Below are 23,521 nucleotides of genomic sequence, written 5' to 3'. Positions count from 1 at the left end.
GAAGGAGCGGGGGATCAGAAACGAAGGAGTTGCCACTGCATGCGAGAGACTCGAAAGAATTGATTTCGTACGAGTGATTTTACGAGTTCGATCCTCAAGTTTAGGTGCGCCACGCACCAGCGTACGAACTTCCAGCATCCCATTCCAGTCCTCGTCCCTGCGTCCTTCGAGCGTCCTTTGCGACAGACAGACCGCCGATTTCGAAGCTTTGGAACCGGGGCGCCCTGACAGCTGTCCTTGTCAATGCCCCTAATCGCGGTCTGTTTCTTTGGAGAGCCGCATTTTTCACGTATCCTTACTGCGTGGAGTTTGTTTTTCTTAAATTAGCAATCGCCGAGGGGCTTAGACCCGCGCCGGGACGACAAAAGCCACGGCCGGTGGAGAGGAAAAAATCAGGAGATAAATTTGAAGGTCGGGTCTCGCCTGCCTCGAGCGTAAGAAAAGGAAGCTAAAGTCGTGTGCGGTGAGGAACGTTACCCGGCCACGTAGAGCCAGAAGTAATTACCGAATATCGACCAACGCATGGTTCGGTGAACCCCGAGAGTGCAAATTGAGTCTGACCCGAGGGGCTTACCACTCTCATAATGACTGTCCCAAGTATGACACCATTGCATATGTATTTCACATATTACATAGTTATTACACTGGTATTACATGTATGGCATAGGGATTACAATAGTATTGCATGTATTGCATAAGTATCCCATAAGTATTGCACGTATTCCACAGATAGTGCACAAGTATTACATACGTATTGCATATGTATTACACATAGTATTACATGAATTACATGACCATTGCATGACTATTGCATACTAATTATACAACTATTACAAGACTATTACATGACTATTATATATTTATATAGATACACATTATATTACTGTAAGATGAGTATTTCTCAGTATACCTATTAACAATGGTTTTTGTCTCACTGTCATTAATTGCATCCCTGAAGTCTTGCTTGAATTACATTAAATAGTTTATTGCAACTATTTTTTTATAACCTCTTTTACCCTCTAAATTTCATAATAAAATTTGCAAATCAACCTTTAAATATAGTAAAGAATAATTCAACGCAACCATAATTTATATATTATAATAATATTCTCTGTATATTTATGCTAATAGTACTCTGGAGAGGTTAACGATACATAATTATATATATTTTTTAGCAATTGAGACGATCTTCAATTAACTTTTAAATCACAGCGTACTCTAACAAATCAGAATCACTGAATACATGATGACGTCTTCGGTCAATTTTCGGGTTGCTCAGAATTAGCTTTATTTGATCTCCTGTTACATAACTTGTATCGTCCACATCTGGAAAAACGAATATGGAGCTCGACGAATTCGTCACTTTTCGCATGAATTTGACTTCATAATCTTCCTCGCAATCTCTGTCTCTTGATTGGATACTTTTAACAACGCCGATGTAGTATTTTTTGGTTTTTTTGGTGAGAAATTCGATCAGCACAAAATTTCCGATATTTGCATCTTTACCTGAAAATTCAAAACGTTGTAACCAGACGTGCAATGATTTCAAATGAAATTTTTTCACAGCAGTATTACCTTGGAGTGAAGTTGTAGGAATAATCTCGAGGATTAGTTTCAAAACTAAATCCGAATAAAAAATATGCCCATCAACTATCTGTGGTGTTGGTAAAGTTCGCATATATCCAGAAATGCATTTGTAATCATGTGACCCCACTGGTGCCGGACGGAGACTAGAACTTATTAATCTATACCAGGTACATAGTACGCCAATACTTTCATTATTGACGTCAGCGCTTAATCTGGAGTATTCTCTTTGTGGGTCTGTTTTTCCAGTTAGATAGACGAATCCAAGAACAAGGCCTACTCTGTATTTCGTTTCTGCCTCAGTGTCTTCTCTAAAAAGCATCCATGTCCCTATACTTATTTCCGGATTCTCTTCGACAGTATTTGATCTAGTAGCTGATTCCTAGAAAAACAATAACATTATACGGAGAACCAAGAAGTTGAAAATTAACACTTTTTGTAGTCATCACAACGACAGGATGTGCCAATGATGGAATCTAAAAAATTTATGAGGTTGAAGTTCGTAACGTTAACGTAACGACACATTATTTGAAAAAAAACTATGTTTTTCAACTTCGTAATTGCTTTACAGAGGCTGTAGTTCTGATGTGGGTTGACTTTGCTTGATTCAAGCCACTATTTATTGATTACTGCATTTCTAAAAAATTCTAAAGTTGCAAAATGGCGATTTTCTTCAAATTGTATCGTCTCGTTAACGTTACGAACTTCAACCTCCTAAAAATTTAGAATCTCAACCAATTGCCGCATAAATTATACAACTCTATTCGTTGGGGTTATACATTTACCATAGAATAATGCTGCATTATATTTTTTTTCTAGGTGTAGGTAGGACATTTTCCGCAGTATTTTAATGAGTCTGGGTCATAAGGAAAGATATTCATTACTTATTTAGGAAGAGTTAATATCAAGCTAATAAGTACCTTCTTGGACAAATGCGGCAGTTCGATTTCTCGTACTCTCTGAAGTCTGTCGCTACTTAAACGGTGCTTGGTTTTATTAAGCAGCCAACAAATGGACGATTTTCTAACGACGTATTCGGCTTGCGACGAATCACGCACGACTGCAAATGGACTCGTTTCATTTAGTTGAACTGTTTGGGTGGAGTAATTTTTGAGTTCCAAAGTTCCTGTTACAGACTGCAACGTAATCATATCATGTTCAAGTTCTGCAGATATAGTGTCTTCATTTGCGCTCTCCGTTTCCTCGCTGATTTCTTCGCTGTCAGATTCGTCGTCTGAGTCTAGTTGAATAGACTTTGCAGAAAAAGGCAGTGTACATAAGATATTGTTGAAAAATATACCAAGGTTCCCGAGATCTTCAATAGCTCGACATTTCGCGTCTTCAACGGTTTTCTGTATTTCTTGATTAGAAGGTAGTGGATATGTGTTGACATTGATTACACTTTTTCTCTCCCTAAATCTTGGAAATATAATATTTTCTGACTCTTCGATGATGATTTCATTTTGTACTTGAATTCTATTGAGACGATGAATGATGTCCATCATGCTGCAGTTGACAATAGTCGAGTACGTGGATGACATTGAACGGACTTGTCGGAAAAAGCTTTCACATGGTTGACTACTATATAAAGATGGCAGGAAGAGTTCTGGTTGGTCCGAATCTCTCAGGCGTATGATGACGTCAATAAGCGTATGAGCATTTATTTCAATGCATGTGTAACAGTTGGAAGTTATAAAATTTTTGCCCAAAGTGTAACTGTCATTTGCCGAAATCCATGCACGCCACATCCTTAAACAAAACACAGAATACCAGATGCTAAATATTCTTTCCAACGGCGTTAATTCAGAATCGATGTATGAAACTACGGTGTTATGTAGTATTTTCAAATACTGACATGTTCCTTCGCTGCCAGGTACTGTATCATTGAGTAATTTTCTGACATTTTCTTGACATATTTTTTGAACAGAAGGGAAATTCATTTTATCCTTTGGGTCCAAGTCAGAATAAGTTATCTGGTGTTTGTCTTTAGATTGTGACTGTATCAATAGTTTCAGGTGACTAACAGTCGCTATATTGTTTCCCATCGGCAGAACAATTGAGTTTTTGATGAAGCGATTTCTTAGCTTTGTACCAATGTGTACAGTATCCTGGCAAACAAAGTACTCACTGCAAAATTCACTGTTGAACCATGTCCAATTTTCTTTACCAAAGAGTAAATCAAGATTCGAAATACCTATTTGGCTTTCAATCCTCATCGCTTTTAACAATCTTGGATCACCATCCGAAGAAAATCCTAATACTCTTATTCCGAATTGCTGACATTGTTCGTAAATAAATTGGAATCTGTTAAGCACGTGTTCGGCTGTGAATTTATTGTCGGTTCCAAATATGCACAGACAAAATGACGCCGCATTTTTTTGTAAAGGCTGTGCCATAATTGTGTACGCCAAAGAAGCAATTGGAATATTTTGCATCGTTTCTTCCATTACTTTTGGTGACGTTGCCATGAAAGATTTGCACTTAGGCATTCCATTTTTATCTGTTGGTAATACCAACCCAATTAATTGGTTAGTTTTTGGGTCATATTGCACGGTGCCAGTAATACGCGTCGCATCTTCGCTTACCCATATGACTAGAGGCAGGTCGGCCTTGATTAAGTAATTTTTCAATTCCTGCAATCGAAGCTGCCCTTCAATGATGTCTGGTCCGTTTTCTAACAAATACCGACTGACAGATGAGGGGGATGGTAGAGGCAAGTTCGCGCATAACGTTTCGTACGACAATCTTCCACCAATCATGAAAATATACGATGCAAACTTTTTCACTGTGCAATCGTATCTGTTCCCGCAAGATTCGGCCTGACTTTGTTTGTCAGAAATTCTCATCAATTTTCGTACTAACAAGTTACTTTTACTGTTTTCATTGACTGTTGGACAAGACTTCGTTAATTTTTTCGATGCCGATTGTGCTAATAAATTTTTCACGCAATCCTTTAATTCTGCATTATATTTCAACAGCAATTCCATTTCGTTCAATGTTGGAAAATAATATGGAATCGTTCTCTCTGTAGTAATACTCTTCACTCTTTGTCGGTAGGATTTGTCACTTCTAGTTCTTAGATCTTTTTTAATTTTTTTTTCACAGTCGGAACTTTTTGTATCTATAGTCTTAGTATTTTTGGTATTACTAGTCAATGGGGTTGATAGAATTTTCTCGGAACAAAGAACCCCTTTTACATTATTCCGAGGTTGAATTCCCCCTGTAACTCATCATTTGTACTTTCAACTATCACAGCTTGTGATCTAACATCCGATTCATCATTTGGCTTGTCACGTGCAGATACTTCGAGTTCTTCATCGCTTTCAATTCGATTTTTCGACCGTTTAGTAGGTTTCGCTTCCGTTTCGTCATCACTCTCAATTTCTCTAGTAATATGCCTTTTTCCCCTGCTTTTTTCAATTTTAATAATATCCCTTCTTATTTCAACGGGTGTGACTAATTTCACGTCTTCGATAATTCTTGGTAAATTTTGGCCGAGCTTCTGGTTCTTGTTTGCGATACTGTCGCTCAAACTAGCATTTGTATTCCAGTTATCATTGTCATTGGTGCCTTTATCGAATACATCCGTAATAAGTGGTTGAACCTCGGGTTGAACCTTTTTACAACTAGAAGTAAAAGCTGTAGTGTTAGCGACGACGTTTTTGAGAACATTTGCTGTATTTTTTTCCGCCTGACCCGATTTTGTATCAATTTTATTGCTATTGTTATGCTTGCGAGGAAATAAATTTTCCTTCGAATTTTCCACAGGGTTCAAAGTCAAATGTTTTTCCTTTACGTGCTTCATAAAATTTTGACATACCCAACGAGTTTTCCTCGGTACTGATTTCCCGTATTCGGCTTTATGCGCGGTAATTTTAGTTTTACACAGGCAACACGATATTTTCCCCGAATAGGTAATTTCTTCGTCAACGTCTTCTTTGACAGATACCTCTATATACCGATTTTTAGGGCTTTCTAAATAATCTTTGAAGGTTTCTTCACCATCTGGTTGCTTAGAAAACCAATTTTTAATGAGCATGTATAATTGATCTTCTTCACTCAATAAGTCCTGTGATTTTCGTGACTGTGGATCTGATTTTTTTCCCGATACAGCTTTTAGCGTTTCCTTGGTTTCTTTTTTTGCTTTGATGTTAGTTAATTTTTCATTAATATCCTGTTCGGCCGTAGCAAAATGGTTCAACCCCTTTTCTATAATATACTTCTGAATTTCGAAGAGGCAAAACCTATGTCCTCGTAGTATGCGGAATTGTTCAGGTGTATTACTGTAGATACCGAAGAAGTCTGATTTTGTGTAACCATCTTCGCCTAACAATCCCAGCATGTCAGTTTGGGCAAATTTCTCCATTTCTAGAAAGGCTTCGCTTGAAAGGTTTTTCAGAGCGGCCGCTGAATCGAAACCCAGACAGGTGAGGAGATGCTTCAGGTACAACGGTGGATCAACTCCAAGTTCCTTCCTAATTACGACCCAAAACTTTTGTTCTTTAACATTTCCAGCGATGGTCTTCGCCATACTCTCCTTTTCTGCCTTGCTCGCTGATTCCTCCATGCCTAACTCCAAGCTAGTTTTAGATCAAACATCACAGTTACCTGCTGACATTGTGAATGTCAACTAGAGTGATTGATTCCAAAATATAGTACAATTTGTGACACTTCTGGAATGAACAATGAGTAAGGAACCAGGACAAACTGATAGAGATCTGATTTCTTAGAACTTTCAACGAAATCGTATGTTTTCATGAAGTCAATTGAAAAACGCATAATTATTGAATCTATTTGGAATTTAATTGAAATAATTGATAGTGTGTCACAATTTTTGAGCACTTGTAGATGATTCTGTCCTGCACTATGCGACAGTTAGGATTTTTCTTTTATTTTTCATTTCATAAATTGGTAGGTGGTAAAAAAATTAGGTCATATTCTTTCTTTTCTCTTGGATTGACGCAAACTTAGAAGCAATACAACGGATCGGAAATTACAACAATATCACGTCACCCATGCTAAGGTATATTTACTTATATTTATATAACAAAAACCGCTGAAATTCAATTGCCTGTAACTTTTGTACAGGTCAGCAAGAAATAATTGAATATTTGCCAGATCTAAGCGACAGATTAAATTAAGTACGTACCTTTCCGTCATTCACGTGTTGTAGCCGGCAGACTCACACAATCAAGTCGAGAAATAACGGTCCATAGGTTATACAAACAGTTGCCAATACGAATTTCAAGGTTATGTCACGAATCCGGTAAACACTGTAAAGCGCATGCGCTTGGTACTGCGCGCGCAGGTATTACATGACTATTACATGCTGTATTACACAGGTATTTCATGGTATTTCATGACTATTGCAACCACCATTACATAATATTACACGACTATTACATGGTATTTGCATGATATTGCATGACTATTACAGGGTATTACATAACTATCGCACAGTATTACACGGCGTTACACTACTATTGCATGATATTACACGAATATTTCATGGTATTGTACTGAGATTACATACCATTGCATGGACATTACATTTGCAGCTGTCCCAACTATTACATGAGTGATAAACCCCTCGGTCTGACCTATACCACCTCGTATTCCAATCAAAACCTGATGAAAATCTACTAGGATTACGGATTCCAGGTTCACATACATACAAAAAGTACACGCAGCGCGAGTTTGTTGATTAAAAATTTAACGGCGTCGCTGGCTATTAGGAGAAAAAAAATTTCGAATTTCGATAGTTGTGGAAAAAAGCGTTCGAACTTTATATGCGAACAGCCGTATTGTCCCTAGGGCATTCGCTTCGGTAACACCAATTTACATGTATTGAAACTGACTCAACTTTGTTTTAAAAAGGATTACCTTGAACGAATAAATTTGGTTCATGTCGCGTTGAACATGCACGCAAAAATACGTCCGGTCGAGAGTTATAAGTACAGAGTTATAAAGTTTCCTACCAGTAACCGTGAGACTTTTTGCAAAGCTCCGCGAGCGGATGTTCGGTTTGTTCCTACGCATCTCGGAGCCTAGTTGAGACTCGGGGGCGGAATTGTTTATCGGTAATTCCGGGCACGTTGCCTCGCCGCGGTCAAGTTCCGCTTTGGCTTCCCTCGCCGAAAAAACAACCGCAAAACAACGTCCGGGAATGAAAAAATACATTCAAATTGATGCAAGATGACGCATTGTATGCTAATATGTTGTGGAAAAACTTTTGTCTAGACACTGTGGCGCCGCGATACGTCTTGGGGTGTCATTGCAAGCCCATTATATGCCTAACAATAAGCATTGCCCGACAGACTCCTGTATGAGCTGGCAGACCGTCGGTTGTTCGAACTTGAAGATAAGACTCGCCTTCTGAAACTCCACGAGCGGAAGGCTTTCCACACGCGACGTTTTAATTAAAAGATATTAATTAAGGCTGCAGAGTAGCGAGGTGCGAAGTAGGTGCGAAACTACAGTTATACAATACGGTGTTATCCGATGTAAATACGTGTCACGTGCGAACGTGCTGATATACGTACATACACATTAAGGTTATGCGATAGTCCTGTTTTAGCGGCCGAGTTATCTGATTCTCATTTTTCGTCATTATTAGTCAACCAATGAATGGAATTTGCTCAAAATTTGGCAGGGCGTTACTTTTTCATAGTAGAATTGGTAAAATTTATTAATATCCGAAAACAAAAACTGTCGGAAAAATGTGTGGTTTTTGTCGCGTTTTATTATTTTAGCAATTTCTAGATTTTTGAGGGAACGATATTATCGCGAATTATAACAGTGCAGGTACTGATATTTTACAAAATCGAAGGACTGTACGTGATTCAGCTACTCCAGTCACTGGTTTTCACTATGAAAGCACCATCGTGCCATCTATAACCGAAAGAGCTTATCCACTGCAGATTGGAGATGGTGTGTATGTGTGCATACCGTGGAACTTATAGTAGTGTTTGCTCTGGAGGAGACGAGGTTAAGTGCTCTGGATTGTTAGCACAAGATGGCAGGTATGTACGTACAGGGAAGCCACAACAATCAAAACCGTCGCTCACCACTTATCTCAAAGGATATATTTTCGAAGAAGAGACATCGCGGAAGACGTATCGGATTACTGTCCCGATGGTGTTCAGAATTCGTAGAACAAATATACTTCGTAATAATGTGTCTGTAACATTTCATCACTCTGAGTTGTCGTGCCTTCCTATCGTTTTTGCTAAAAGAAACAAGGAAGCAAAGACAAATTGAACAAATTCAGAAGAGAATTCAATTTCGCTAAACGAATCTTGTGGCTCGATCTCACAAAACTTACGAGCTGCTATACGAGTCAGGCATTTACATATTTATAAACCCATTATGCATATTACTATTCCGGGACATAAATTGGCATCCAAAAAAATCTCTGTCGACCAAGAGCTTTTAATTATTCAAACCACGCGGGGCCGTATAAAATTGAAGATTGCTAAGTATAGCTATTCAGAGACGTATAAGGAATTAATTTGCATTCGAACAACAAATCAATCATATACACAGTACACAAATTTATAATCCCTGAATATTCGAATAGAAAAATACGTGTCAAGTTGTTGTCAATTTAAGGCTGTAGGCGAACTGAAGGCACAAGAACACAAACTGCACAAACCTTTGAAGAATAACTATTAGTCCAGGCAAAGCGTGATTTCGCTGAGAATTTTAGGTAGCACGCTATTTTTTTTTTTTCATTCCCTGGGGGGGTCGGCCATGAGTGTGAAACTCAGTTTCCGGGTCTGGAAGGGTAGGCAAACGCCCGCCATCTTGAAATTAAGGGTGTGATTAGTTTTTTCAATTTACCTCTGTAACCGTGGGGCTGACAAAAATTTTGTGGAGAGCTTTTTTGTAATTGATACAATTATCCATAACTTTTTCCTATAACTTTTTGCGCTGATGTTAATAATAAAAAAATTCAGTCAATTGAAATTAATTAAGTAAAAAATAATTAAATATAAAAGTCACGCAAAAAGGTTAGATGCATTTTTATTGTCAGATTTCAAATTAATTAATAATCTTGCCTCAAAGTTTTCTATTCCCTAATTTTTCATCGTTTATTGTTTATAATTTTTTTATTATTAACATTAGCGCAAAAAGTTATAGGAAAAAGTTATGGGTAATTATATCAACTACAAAAAAGCTCTCTACAAAATTTTTGTCAGCCTCACGGTTACGGAGGTAAATTGAAAAAACCAATCACACCCTTAATTTCAAGATGGCGGCCGTTCGCCTACCCTTCCAGACCCGAAAACTGAGTTTCGCACTCATGACCGACCCCCCCAGGGAATGAAAAAAAAAAAATAGCGTTCTACCCAAAATTCTCACGAGCCTATTTTTGAGCACGCTTTGCCTGTACTATATGTATCGTGGCGTCGTTGCAAGTCAAGAGATCGTTGATATGCAAGCACGCTGCTCCACCCTTCAACGTTCTTACAAAGTATATATGTAACTATAACTCTAGAAGGGCTAAGACATGCTTTCTTCAAGTGCTGCGGTTCGCCCCAATTAGTAGTTGACAATTAACGAAGGTGCTACCGCAGCCCGTACTACATACATCATTTTAACGATGTCAAACAGAAACAGGATACAAATGAGTTGGCATGTGCATTTTAATGCATCATACCTATAAGACACCGCATACACATAATAATCATATTCCTTTCGCCCTGTAATTATAACTCCACGAGTTCACGTTCTCAGCTTTGTGAATTGAAAAACTGTTGTACCATATAAACGTGAAAATGAACATAACTCGTCATCGACCAATTCTGTAGTGATTTGAGATTGAGTCGCCAGTCTGATTTCAAATAAATTCGGCCTACAATAATGTACATACCGTGTGTCCTAACCCACCAAACCTAACCTAGTCTAACCTAACTCGGATATGTAAAATTTATGTCGAAGCATTTGTACGAAATGAAAATGAATAGAGACAAGGCATGCAGCCCTACTGTCGAGTAAAGCGATCGAGTATGCAAATATGAATAATGTCTTCCTTTGAAAGTGAATATTTACATGGCTGTAGCTTCTATTGTGCGTGCTACAGCAAATATGTGTCCAAGGAGCATACCCCTTGATTTACCTATTAAACACCAGCATCCTCCGTCACGGCTGCACCCGTAATATCTCGATGTATAATTTGAAGTTATGTACGGCCATCATTAAAACAAAGAAACTCGAGTTTGTATACTCGACAAGTCAATTTGCTCGTGGGAACAATTTTTAAGCTGCCGCCACCTGTCGGAGGATCCCAAATCTAGGCGCGCCACCGCAGAACGCCTTTAATCGTTCCTACGCCGTTGAAAATTAGTTCCCTTTGGGTACCATTTTTTCGCATCCTTGAAAAGGAATCTTTAATGTATACGTCCTGTGATAATTTCAAGGTAGTACAGATGCCTCTGTTAAAATGTCATGAAAATCGGTCCAGTATTTCATACTATCGATAACAAACAAACGAACACTCTCTGTCCATAATTATAGTAATGTGGAAGTAAATGTGGATGTAGATACATATTGAGTCTAGATCAGCACACTTTAGGCCAAGATGTGAATAACCAAAGACAAGAACGAGAAGTGCAGTCCTCCAAGGACAATTGTAATGTGTGAAAATGAGAAAGTTGTCTCCACTAGACTGTAAATACACCGTGTACGGAGCTTTCGGCTTTCGGTGAAGAAATAGGCATGGATCGCAGCAGCATGCGAGGTATAAGCTTTCAGGTACGAAATATTCAGCACGGATATGAAGCTTAAACGAGTTTTATTGGCCCGGTGTGGATTGTGGGCGAGATAAGAACACAGAACGAACGAACCGAGCGTTTCGGCAAGTGGGTGGAAGCTGGATGGAAGGTGGAGGGTAGAGGGTGGAGGATGGAGGATGGATCCGAAAACGCCTCCTCAGTTATCCATTAGCATAACCGGCCTTGCGGGTCCTTCTGTGCCGAGGAAATCCTGCGCCAAGAGATCGGAAGGCAGAACTTTCAAGAGTGGGCGAACGCCACCTCAGCTTTCAGGAGTGAGGAGGGATGTAGTCTGTGGCTTATAACTATACGATTGAGATTGAGATTGCGAAATTTTCACCGAGTAAAAACTGCGCATCCGCAACAGCACAGTACGGGGTGGGAAAACTAATCTTTGAATTTATGCACGCAATCGTTGCCGGCATCCAGCGCGTACGTATATATTATATATAATAAAAATGATAAATTATGATCAAGTCTCGCAGGTATATGTTTTATAGCGGCTGTACGTCCCACGCAACATCGCGTATATTTACCACAACGGGCGTTGTACTCGTACCTTCCTGCCAACCTACACACGAAATGTGGGTGGGTGCTGCGGGAATTACTTCCACGTTAGCAAGATATTACGAAATAATTGTCGACCGATTGCGCGGCATAATAAACATCCGCTTGAATTTATACACAAGCGCACGCACACTTACAAATGGAAAGGGGAAACTGGGGGGTGGAGGATTACGGTTATCTGTACCGCTTCGCGGTTTTAATCACACTTTCGCTCCGACAGATTAAAATTATCCAGAAATTACTCCGACATTTTCACCCCTGCAGAAGAGCCTGCAGCCAGCTACGAGGAAGAAAGGGTCGACGAGGAGCATCAGGAAGAACAATTGGTTGAAGCACGTTCGAGTTCTCAAACGAGGCTGTTTTCGACCGTTATGATTGTACATGTCGTTAAGCTAGCATGCCGAGTGGAGAGCGAATTTCAGTCCGTGATTACAATACGTTTCATCGGATTCTAATTCTCGTCGCAGAAGATCAGAGGAAGACAGAAAAAAAATCTGCGCGAAAAACAGCTAAGGTACACGGCGAGAAAGGCTTGTTTTAGTCAAGTGACATTCGTCGTTTGATTCAACTAAATGCTATAGTCAAATGCGGCGAACACAATACTTACTTCAACAAAATACTTTTGTCATACGAAATACTTGTGACAAACTTAATATAGACTTGATTCAAGGCCTTTGAATGATCATGCTGACTATTAATTTATTCAAGATAAAATGAAATGACTAAAAATTTGATTGAACACACCTCGATCATTTTGTTTTGAAAATATAAAATTGTTGTATAAAAACAAATTTAGTTTATTTTATAATTCAGGTTTTTTTGAGTCAAGACAGTTCAATGATTGGTTCACGTAATAAAATCTGTAGTTACAAAAATCTTTTACATTGACTGAAAATTAGAGTTATTCAAGGGCAGAAAATGTATTCTTCGAATCATATCATTTAAAATTCTGTTGACTGAAAATTCTGTGAGATTTACCGAATATTTAATGGTAAAACCTGAAAACTTAGTTTTTAATACGTAGAAGTATAAATTGAATACTTGTCAATAATCTTGCTTAGTTGTCCTCAGTATCAATTTCAATGATTCAAAACTTGGTATTATGCTTTCTCGTTTGTAATAGGTCTGTTGACAAATCCGTCTTACGTTATTCGTATCTAACTTCCTAGCCGACTACCCGGTTTTATAACTATCTCTGAAGCTATTTCCATAGCGAGAAAGTTCACCGCCTAGTAGCCGTTTATAGTACTAGTATACCGATTCTTACAGTAAATATAGTCTCTACTTGTTTCAAAGCATGTAGTGTTTCTTTTACCTCGTAAACAAATTAGTGCAACTGATTCAACTAGTTATGCTTAACAAGCCCCGGTTAGATCATCAAAGTATGGTATTCAGTCGATGTAAATTTTTTTTGGCTACATTCATGTACTTGTTTTGTTTGAAGTACCTAATGGTTTCTGTCGAAGAACATGCGACTTGGAGGAACGATACATAAACTTCAAATGATATGATGTTTAGTTCACTAAATTTCGGAAAAACATCAAAAGGTTCACTCAAATCAATACTTCACTCGATCGCGACAAGAACGGCTTTTGCTGAATCAAGGAATTCCCTTGACTGAATCATTTTGCCAAACTAACTAAATCTGAATCGTTGTATTGAAGCCATCGTATTTGGAGCAAATACGGGATACTAGATGGAAGAGAATGGAATCCAACAAAATATATTTTGATGGCTAAAGAATTTCTTTCCCTCCGTGTGTAAACGTATATGTATAATGTTGCAAATAAAAAGCGCCGCGTACGCACGATTGCCTGCACAAGAAAGGAGTTGGGTATTAATTAAGATATTTTACGATCGAACCGCGTGACTACAACTCCGAGTTGACGATCCTCCCGCTCCACCGTTCTCTTATTTCGACAAAAAAAAAAAAACAATGGAATCTCTGCCCCGATGAATATCAAGCTAACCAAATGCTAAAGTACTTTGTCACGAATTACACCTCCAGACATTGTATGACAAAAGGACGACTGACTTTATTTACATAAAATTTCCATCGACCGGAAAGGTCGATGCTGCTTTCGACAAGCGCCTCTCTTGAAACAAATCTGTGCTTATATCTAAAGTGCAACTCAGAAGTACAGGTATGTATGCTTACATGTTTCGACAAGCTAAATTGTGTTTCTAGCTATAAATAAATTTCGTCGTATAGCATATTATACAACCCACCGGAGTTTGTACCAACTCAACAAACAGAAAAAAGGTAACGAACTATTTTGAACACGAAACAATAATATTTAATTAACAATCTTTTCTAAACACAAAAAATTTTCGTACCAAAATCCGAAATATTCCATTGCGGTTGTATAATCTGACGATACGGTAGGACACGGTAAAATTATTTTATAAAGATTGGAAAATAATTTTTCAATTGTCATTAAAAAAAATAATCGTTTAAAGATAATTTACGTTACACAAATTAAATGCAATACCAAAGAACAACGAATGAACATGCCATTGTTATCCCCACGTTCGTTTAAAATAGTTTCCAATCGCTGCGATGAGTGCTTTAAAAAGTACTGCTAAGAATCAAAAATGTCTTGCCGTATTTTCTCATTTGCACTTCCTTCGATTTTCTAGTGCAGTTTTTTCATTTTCTGAGACATCGATTGGTCGATAAAAATAGCGAAAAATTTACTCTCAGACACGAAGTTTTTGGATCCGAAAAATTATTAAGAAACACTAAAATCTACCTTTAACAGATTTTGAACATTCCTAAACTTAGGTTTTGTATATTATGTCATGCAGACGCATTTTTCGAAAGAAAATGATCGCAAATGGGTTTTTTTCTGTCTTTAAACTTGACAGGCGTGATTTAAAAAAAATAATCAACGCTTATCTGAAATGCATTTTCACTAGCCAAAGAATGGAGATCCATTTAGAATGTGAAAAAAAATACAATTCGCTACCGATTGTAAGTTGTATAAATTATATGACCATTCCATTTAGCTATATCTTCCAAATAAAGTACTGCCCCCCCCCCCCCTCGCCCCTCTTATCCTTGGATAAAAAATCATTTCTAATTTATAACAACGAATCTCTTACATTCTCGAGCTCCTTTGTTTCTTTCCATCCTGTAGAATCAATTCCGGCTTGTTTTTCTGTTCGTTTGTTTTTTCGAGGAGAAGATATATTATGGAGCAAGATGGTGATTAATTATTACGACACACCTTAGTTCTGCAAAATGTTTTCTCCCGATACTCGGAAAACAATATGGTTACTTGATCCTGCGTTTCTTCCAGCCTCCACCAGTATAATAATAATAAATAATATACTGTTTTGCCGACCAACTTAAACCCCTCACTCGAGGACTAAGGTAAAGCGAGTGTTCATCATGGCGCAGAGGTTCACAAGTAAAGAAGAAAAAGTATAATGAACGAAAACCGAAGTTCTGAAATCAGGTCTTTTCAGCAGGTAGTCAAAGGATCAAAGGTACGGAGTAACCGATACCTTTGAAAAACGTTTAAAACAGCTTTAAGCTATCGTCAACTTTATTACATTGTTACTCTTTATGCGAAAGATGAAAGAAGTAATCCTTGCAAAAGACACACCCTTCGACAGGATCACAAAATGGGTGGATCTCAACTCAACCACTCCAGCTTTTACACACTGGCATAAATGGCTGTAATATATGCAAGGCCGATCCAGCAACTTTCCACGAACTTTTTAGAGTGAAAATCTCGATTTGTTTACGGTTCTACAAGGTGCACATTTAGTATACATAGGGTTGTATATTTGTACAAGGACTTGGGCCTTACCGTTCACGAGAAATACGATGATCAATATTAGCACATTTTAGAATTTAACCTCCATCTTCAAATCAGAAAATACAATATGACCCAATCTAGTTTTTCTGATTTTTCGGGAACATAAAATTCGTTTTCAAGTAGATCCTCAGAAACGGTCAAAAACATTGTGTTTTGACATTTTCAGTTCTGTATGTACGAAGTGGATGAAGATGAATGGGTTTCATTATTTTGCTTGAAAAAGAAGACTTTTTGCAATACATCCTGAAATCCTCACAGAAATCCTCAGTGATGAAAATGGGATCATAATTAGATTATATGGTAGAAATTCCAGAAATGTAGAACATACTCAGACAATCCTAAATCCCTGGAATATCGGGTAGACATTTAATCACGATCTTATTTTTAGCCCACTCTAAAATCTCCAAGATATACGCCAAAATGTACATTTTTCACACAAAATAATGAAAATAGGTTATTCTTACCTCCCTCGCAAACACAGGACGGGCAATGTTAAAAAAACGTGTTTTTGTGACAGTTTCTGAAGATCTACCTCAGAATGGATTTCATTTTCAGTTTGATCACACTTTTCGCATAAAAAAAAGCAGAGTATAGTTAATATTATTTTTTATCCACAGCAAGAAGTGCTGAATATTCGAAAACACAAGTTCAATTCGAAAACATGACAAAATTGATCCACGTGTTTCTTGTAAATGATAATACCTAGAAGCCTAAAAATTGAAGAACATTTCCAGCGTACACGCATTAGAAAATAACCTCATGATGTCAGAGTCTGGTTGTCAGCGCCATCTTATCACCACATAACCTAATTTTTTAACTTCAACGAAGCCAAATTGTAGTTCTTGGGGTTTCAAATTACTCATGTCACACAAAATAATTAAACGTAATCAATAATATATCTGTTATACCATCCACGCGCGAAAAAATACGGTCTACGGTCAGCAGTCAGCCTGATTGAATTAGTTCGATTTTTTTCCGCCAGATGCCTCATTGCAAAATAACAATCCCAATAACACATCCAAATTGAAGTCACATTAAAATTTCAACCTAAAAGCTGACCGAAAGTTGGTATATGAGCTCATATAATAAATTGTGTAATATAGGTTGACAATCTGTGGGAATGTATCATATTTTAACGTCGTATATGTGAGTTCGAAGAACCGACTCCCCTCCGTCGCCTACAGGATGTTTGGCAGGAGGTGCGTATGCCGCGAAGGGATGGGGAATATCCCAGCAAGATACACACTAACCACGCGAGCCTCGCTGCAGTTGAACAACGTCTATAAATTTTCGTTTAACTCCGGCGAGGCCCGCTACGCGTGCAGGCAGCGTATGGCCAATAAAGATCTTTCAGAAAATTTATTCGGAAGTTAGCCAGGCGAGGCCACGAATCTCTCGAGTTCACCGATCTCATCTCAGGGAACGCCAAGCATCGCACTTGATGCAGCTGGAACGAAGCTGAGAAAGAATTTTACGGTATCCAACATTTCTACGCCGCATTAATTAAATCCAAGTTTTACATATGGGGCATTCCACGTGTATAATAGTAGGGCCGTATCAAAACCCTGACCCTTCTAATACCGGTTGAGACTTTGTAAAAATATTTTTTTAGTTGATAAATGTGTGTCTTATGTTCTTTTGTTGTACATTTGTATTCGAAGATGTTTAGACGTTTGTATAACCGATATAATATACCGAGAGCTGTGCTTGAAAGACTTGCTCGTAGCGCGCTTGATTCAACTTGCTTAATTTTGATTGGCTGACATCCGTGCTACAGCCTGAAGCAAATCTTCGCTGACAAGAATAAATTCCCTAGAATCGACTGGTTGACAAGTGACAGTCAACCATAACCTCTCGCCTATTAAGGAGGTTCATTACTTTTGGCCAACATATACCGTAACGTTGAAACTGTTATGTCATCGTATGTTATCTAACCATTCAATGCCTTTACTTGAATATTTTTAGAATTTCTCACTTTACTGTTTTTGAGAAATCAATTTTGGAATTTGCTTCTTACAGACGTAGAGTTATGGGGAGCCGATAAGATTAGTATGAAATCTATTTTACCGCGCGACTGCTGCGAAAGATTTCATACCTATCATGCTGGGAACATTTTTACGAAGTTGGCTACCCTTAAAAACTAGACCGGTTGCTATTGTCGAGCAGATTCTTTCATGAAGAACTCTCGGTATATGCGAAAATTGACAATGCCTGAGTTTGAATTGAATGGTACTCAAGAACTGGAAAAAAAAGTTAGGTACATAAAAGTTTCACTTTTGAGTGAATTTTGAAGTTGCGATATGCAAGAAAATATGGCAGTCGTTGAAAGTTGAGCAATGAAATCTTGGATTCTTAGATTTTTACATCATACGAACCGTTTCAGTTTGAAAGCTATGATTTTTTCTGTCGTGATTTTCGCAAAAACTATCTGGTCGCGTCGTTTAATCTGCGTCAAATCATATAGCTCTAAAATATGGATATTAATTCATAATATCGTAAAATTTTATTATGTATTTAATCGACTACTGTGTGAAATTATAGCAGAAAATTCGAGACGAACGGGTTATCTCGCGAAATGTGTGAAGAGCAATTCATTTCACCCGCTTTATAAATTATGTGTATATAATGGTACTACTGAGAGCAATAATAACTAATTATTAAATCACCTGAACTTGCTCATTTAAATATTCGGTTTAAATATTATAATATTTCTAATTTCCGTAAAAAATTACGATCGAAACAAATTCATAGCTCCCGAACTGAACATGGCCCTATTATGAAATTTACACACATTTTTCGAAACTAATAAAGAAGTATTTTCTAAAATTCAGTTCAGTAAAAAATGACGTATCATGGTTTTGGAGATATCTAAGAACTAAGGATTCTTAGATTTTTTTACCAACTTTCAGGCGCCTCCATATGTTGTATCTATAATGCAACTTGAAAATTTACTTCAAACGGATACTTTTTTGCATTCAACTTTAATTCGTACGATCTAGAGTTTTCAAGAATTACCTAATTCAAAGCTAAACGCTATACTCCTTTTTCGTAGATACATGTACAAGGCGGTTCAGTATGCGGGGACCACCAGACACTGACGGATCGCTTGCAAAAAAATAAGACTAAAATTACTGTTGAGAATTTTTTTTTTTTTTTTTTTTAAGCAAGGAATTTTGAGTTAGAGCCGATTGAATTCACCAATCAGGGCGCAGATGGAAGACCGCTGTCGTGCGTGCGAGTCTAGCGTAAATGAACTAAAGGGTACCGTTTCTGCAAGTTAAATTCTGCAAGTTTCGATGCCTACAAGTTCATTTCTGCAAGTGGCGATCCTACAAGTTCGTTTCTCATATATTTAATTGTCAATTTCGTACATTTCGATTTAACTTAATGTAATTAAAATTATTTGACGGCCACTTGTATTATATTTTTGCAATCAATCCGTTAGTGTCCAGTGATCTGCGCTTACTGAGCCACCCTGTATTATCGGCTGATAATGTCTAAAATCTTCAAATGAAAATTTACAAAAAATGAACTCATATTCTTAAGAATTTATGAAAACATTTCACAAAGTTCGAACTGGTTTTGGTCAAGTTGATTGTAACCATTTTCCCGCTTGAGTCATATGTAAGTCTCACCTTAACAGACGTTTAACAGACTTGGTTGTGTTTTTGAAATTTTCAAATAGACATCAGTCTCGTACCAAACGAACCGAAACTGAAGGGATAAGCAAATCAAAGGTAGACAAAACCTTCTCAAACAAAGACCTCCACTTAGCAAGGTGACCCTAACCGCCGTTAAAAAGGGGAAATGCAAAGTGAGTGTGGCTTTCCGAAGGCATGAGGTACTTTAACGGGCCCGGGTTTTGCTTCGCTCTACTTACTCTGACCCGCAGCTGATAAAAATAATGGTATACATGCCATCTTGAAACAAAGTAGACCCCGCAGGGTTTACGAACGAGGGTGGAATACCTAGTAATGACAGGGCGCCACTTAAGTTGCGCAAACTTAGGAGATTATGCAGAAATACATAAATTAGTATTTTATTTTATGACCATCAGAGTCGCAGACTTGCTGCACGTATACACGAGAGGAAAAGGAGACGAGCGTGACTCGAATTCACACTTATACATTATATACATACGTGTATATATATACACTTTATACACAAATTCCTACGCAAGTCGGTCATTTCGTATGATGTAAAAAGTATGTAGATAGTATAAATAAAATACGAATTTAGGTACACCTGAAGAATTTGAGACTGTCAAATGAGAGCTTGTTTCACTATAGCGCCTAAGTAAGGAATTCCAGCTTCAACTATATAAAATCGTTTCGTCCACGGAGGGAAAAAAGTGGGTTAAAACAAAGTTTTCCGGCACTGCAGCTGAGGGGATTTATTCCAACAATAAACTAAACGTGTTGAAAACTGTCAGAGTTCTCTCTGTGGATGGTTTTTTCATGTCTCGAAAAGGTATACGTAACAAAGAACTCGGGTGTACATAAAATATACTGTTCATCCTCGCTCCATAATAACTTCTAAGTAGTAGAAGAAAAAAAAAACAACAAAAAAAAAAAAACTAAAGAAATGAGATTGCGTTATTCCGTCGGATGAAACCCTGTGCGCACGGTTGTTAGCTGTATAAGTTTGCGTATAAAGAGCACCTCTTTACGGACCTAATCATACCTCTCTCTCCCTGAAATTCAACACGCAACAAGTAGACTTTGGGAGGTCGCCGGCGACGTTTCAAAGCTCATGCAACAACTGAAAGGACACAAAAAACACAAGGAGAATAATGAGAGTTGATAGGATCTAGAAGGGATGTGGATGGAATAGGCCTGCAAGAGGATTAAAAGTGCCTTTACCTGTTATATAATAAATCAATCGAATTAATGAGAAAGGCGAAATGTTTAGTCGTGGTGACTGGCAAATCCTTGACTATTTTCATTCTTTAGTACAACAGAAAACTGCAGTTTTAGCTAAAAAAAATAAATGAAAATCAGTTTTGTAACTGTATCCAGTAAAAATAGTAAGTGTTACTATTCTTGACTATGATCATTGGTACTATGTTTTCTTGTAAGTATTGTGATAATGTGGTGTTGGTACGACAACAGATTAATTTCAAGACCAGATTCGACTAAAAAAATGTAGTAAACAAACCAAACAGACGTAACGTTGCTATTACCAGGAAACGTAGTACTGACAACTTACTGTAATCATACTAACAATGAATAGTTACGTGACCACATTTTCTTGTAATTTATTCTAACAATATTCCAAACCATTGCTGTCACGCTATCCATTTAATTACAATTTTTCTCATGTACATTTACTAATCAATGTACCGTAACTCCGACCGAATTATTTGCAGCGGAAACATGGAATTATGAAAACGGGAAGAAGATTATAATATTACTATACAAGAAATGTTACTGACGGTTGAAACGTGACATTGGACAGCAATGGAGAGTTTGCAATCTATGGTATTAGCTACTGTAACTGATCCACAAATAACAAAAGAAGAATGTATTATATTTTCAGTCTCTGTTTAAAAGAATTCAATCAAATTATGAAAATAACCGAGACATTCGATCATTCTTGGTATTGAAAAGTGTAAAAATGTTAGCGTTAATTACTACATACAGCAGGCTTTTGAGCTGAAGGGAAACGATTAAAGTATACTGCGTCAGGTTTGAATGGCGCTGCATTAGCAAGTGGTGTGTATAATATGAGGAGTTGTTCTCACCTCCGCAGGCTTCCTTGAAGTCATGACAACAATCGCCGAGCTTGATGCACGCATGGTCACAGTAGCAAGGCTTATCGGAAAGCACTTCGATTATCGCATTCGGCGAAGCCTTCTGCACGACGCAGGCAGAGTCTCTGCCAGGGCAACAGAGATTCGCTTCTCTACAGCTTCCGGCTGAAGTGAGATCCAGAATAGCGGCAAATGTCAGCCCCAGAAGCATAGCCGCGATACGGTGACTCGGTGTCATGTTTAGTACCGTTTTTTGAAAAATCTTCATTATACCCTTCGACGATAACAGAAGTCCCGATAATTCAGTCGAATGTTCACATAAAACTTGAAAATTTACTCGCAGCTTTGAATAAAAAGAAGAAAGAACTAGAAACGATTTTAAATTTCTCAGCTGCCTCAATTATCCGCGTTGTATTAAATGAAACCTAAGATCATCATCACGAATGACTCACAAACATATATATATATATATATATATATATATATATAACCCTATGCTGAGCACAAGCTTATCACGTATATATAATATATGTATATTATATATAAATCATTTATTTATGCAGTTGATTTGATTAACTAACTATTGTGCCAGATTATCTTTGTCGGCTGAATCCTCGGGGTAGATTTATTATCTGCATTCGCGAGGTAGATGCGGCGAGGAAATTATGCGGCCTGTTGTAACGGAATGAGATCAGAAATGGTCCTATGATGAGACCAAGGCTGGACCAACAGAAGCCCACCGAAGGCCAACGAGGAGCAACCGGAGTCGAACTGTGGTGCAGCAGCGCGTGGACAAGCGTTAAGTTTGTTCTCCCCATAGAAACGCCCCACCAAGTCTCGACGTCACCCCGAGACCGACTGAGCGACTGCGGCGCCCGCACGACGGTCTCGACGCCGTCGACGGAGTCAACGGTAGGCATGCGCCCGTCGGCAGGCAAAGGTTTTCTGCTGCACGGTCAACTCGGGAACATCGCAAAAATGACACAGGAGATCAATTAAACATTAATGTTCTACACATTGATGATTGATCCGTCCGTTTCAAAGCGAACCTTGTATTACTGATTTTTTCTTATGTTCAAAAAATATTGTGGATATGGATAGTTGTTACTATAATTTGTTATTATACATTGAATTAAAAACAAAAAAGAACTTTCGGCTTGGTTGAACGTTTGATCAAGTCGTTTGAAGGTTTTAGTGAGATTAGCGATTAACCGTAGACTTTGAATTACTTTTTTTTTAACAGATAAATAATTCGGAATAATAGTTTATTGAAACTAACGATCAATCGAGTATACTTGAAATTTCAATTAATCAAACCTGATCAAAAATTCTAATCGTAAGGTCTTGAAGAGTAAATAATATTTGGTAAGGTATCGAAGAGCACTATAAACGGTGAACTTACAAGTTAAATGTTCCACTAACGTATATTCCTTTAATATGAGAACTCGAGATAAGTAAATAATTGAGGTTTTGAAGCTAGATCAATTTAAATTTTAGGTATGTACATGATTATTCGAAAAGACGATTGTTTATAGTCCAATGAATCGAAAAAACGACTAAATGAAAGTCGCTTAATCGATTAATCGCAAAAACCATTAATCGCACAGCCCTATCTGAAATGGAACGAATAAAATCAGAAATTCGTCTATTTGTGTACAGTATAACATCGTATAAATTACGCCCACTCCCAATAGTGCCGCTTCCCTCACTACCATACTACACTCCGACGCTTTCCGTATTCTATCTGAACAATGCCGCTGGTGGAATACACATATCCATACTTACTTCAATGATTCCTTAGTATATACGTATATGGGACACAAAAGTGCGAAAGTTACACTTTTTGCATGTTACTATTAAGAGGGTCGAGAACGAGCGTTTGTAATCAGAGTGGGGGAACCGAGATTCTGAGAAATGAATTCCCCTCACAGTCCGTGAGTGGCTCTGTAAAGAGGTTGCCCTGATTAGGTTTGGCATATATTTTTATTCTAAAATTAAGAAAATAACATTCTGGA

General features: G+C 37.8%; 2 protein-coding genes across 5 annotated transcripts in view; both read right to left on the bottom strand.

Annotated features, from left to right (window-relative positions):
• LOC124297125 (somatomedin-B and thrombospondin type-1 domain-containing protein-like) overlaps positions 1 to 22,364 on the bottom strand; it is a 41,748-nt gene extending 19,384 nt beyond the window's left edge. The window contains exon 1 of the mRNA XM_046747785.1: positions 21,498 to 22,364. Within this exon, the coding sequence (XP_046603741.1) occupies positions 21,498 to 21,774 (277 nt within the window). The 5' untranslated portion in view covers positions 21,775 to 22,364. The remainder of the gene's footprint in view (positions 1 to 21,497) is intronic.
• LOC124297124 (uncharacterized) lies at positions 586 to 7,174 on the bottom strand. 4 transcript variants are annotated; one of them, XM_046747781.1, is made up of 4 exons: positions 6,734 to 7,174; positions 2,505 to 6,164; positions 1,576 to 1,966; positions 586 to 1,506 (listed from the first exon to the last, which is right to left on the bottom strand). In XM_046747781.1, the coding sequence occupies exons 2-4, from the start codon at positions 4,569 to 4,571 to the stop codon at positions 1,202 to 1,204; spliced, it is 2,763 nt and encodes a 920-aa protein (XP_046603737.1). In that variant the 5' UTR covers positions 4,572 to 6,164; positions 6,734 to 7,174; the 3' UTR covers positions 586 to 1,201. The 4 variants fall into 4 exon arrangements, with proteins under 4 accessions (XP_046603737.1, XP_046603739.1, XP_046603736.1 ...); XM_046747783.1 differs by lacking the exon at positions 6,734 to 7,174 and having other exon boundaries at positions 2,505 to 3,333; positions 3,779 to 3,902; XM_046747780.1 differs by having other exon boundaries at positions 2,505 to 7,174.
• Positions 22,365 to 23,521: the final 1,157 nt, after the last annotated feature.

The sequence above is a fragment of the Neodiprion virginianus genome, chromosome 2 (assembly GCF_021901495.1).
Source record: "Neodiprion virginianus isolate iyNeoVirg1 chromosome 2, iyNeoVirg1.1, whole genome shotgun sequence".
NCBI lineage: Eukaryota > Metazoa > Arthropoda > Insecta > Hymenoptera > Diprionidae > Neodiprion > Neodiprion virginianus.
Note: the sequence above shows the minus strand (reverse complement) of the source record. Positions and strands in the feature narration are given on the sequence as shown.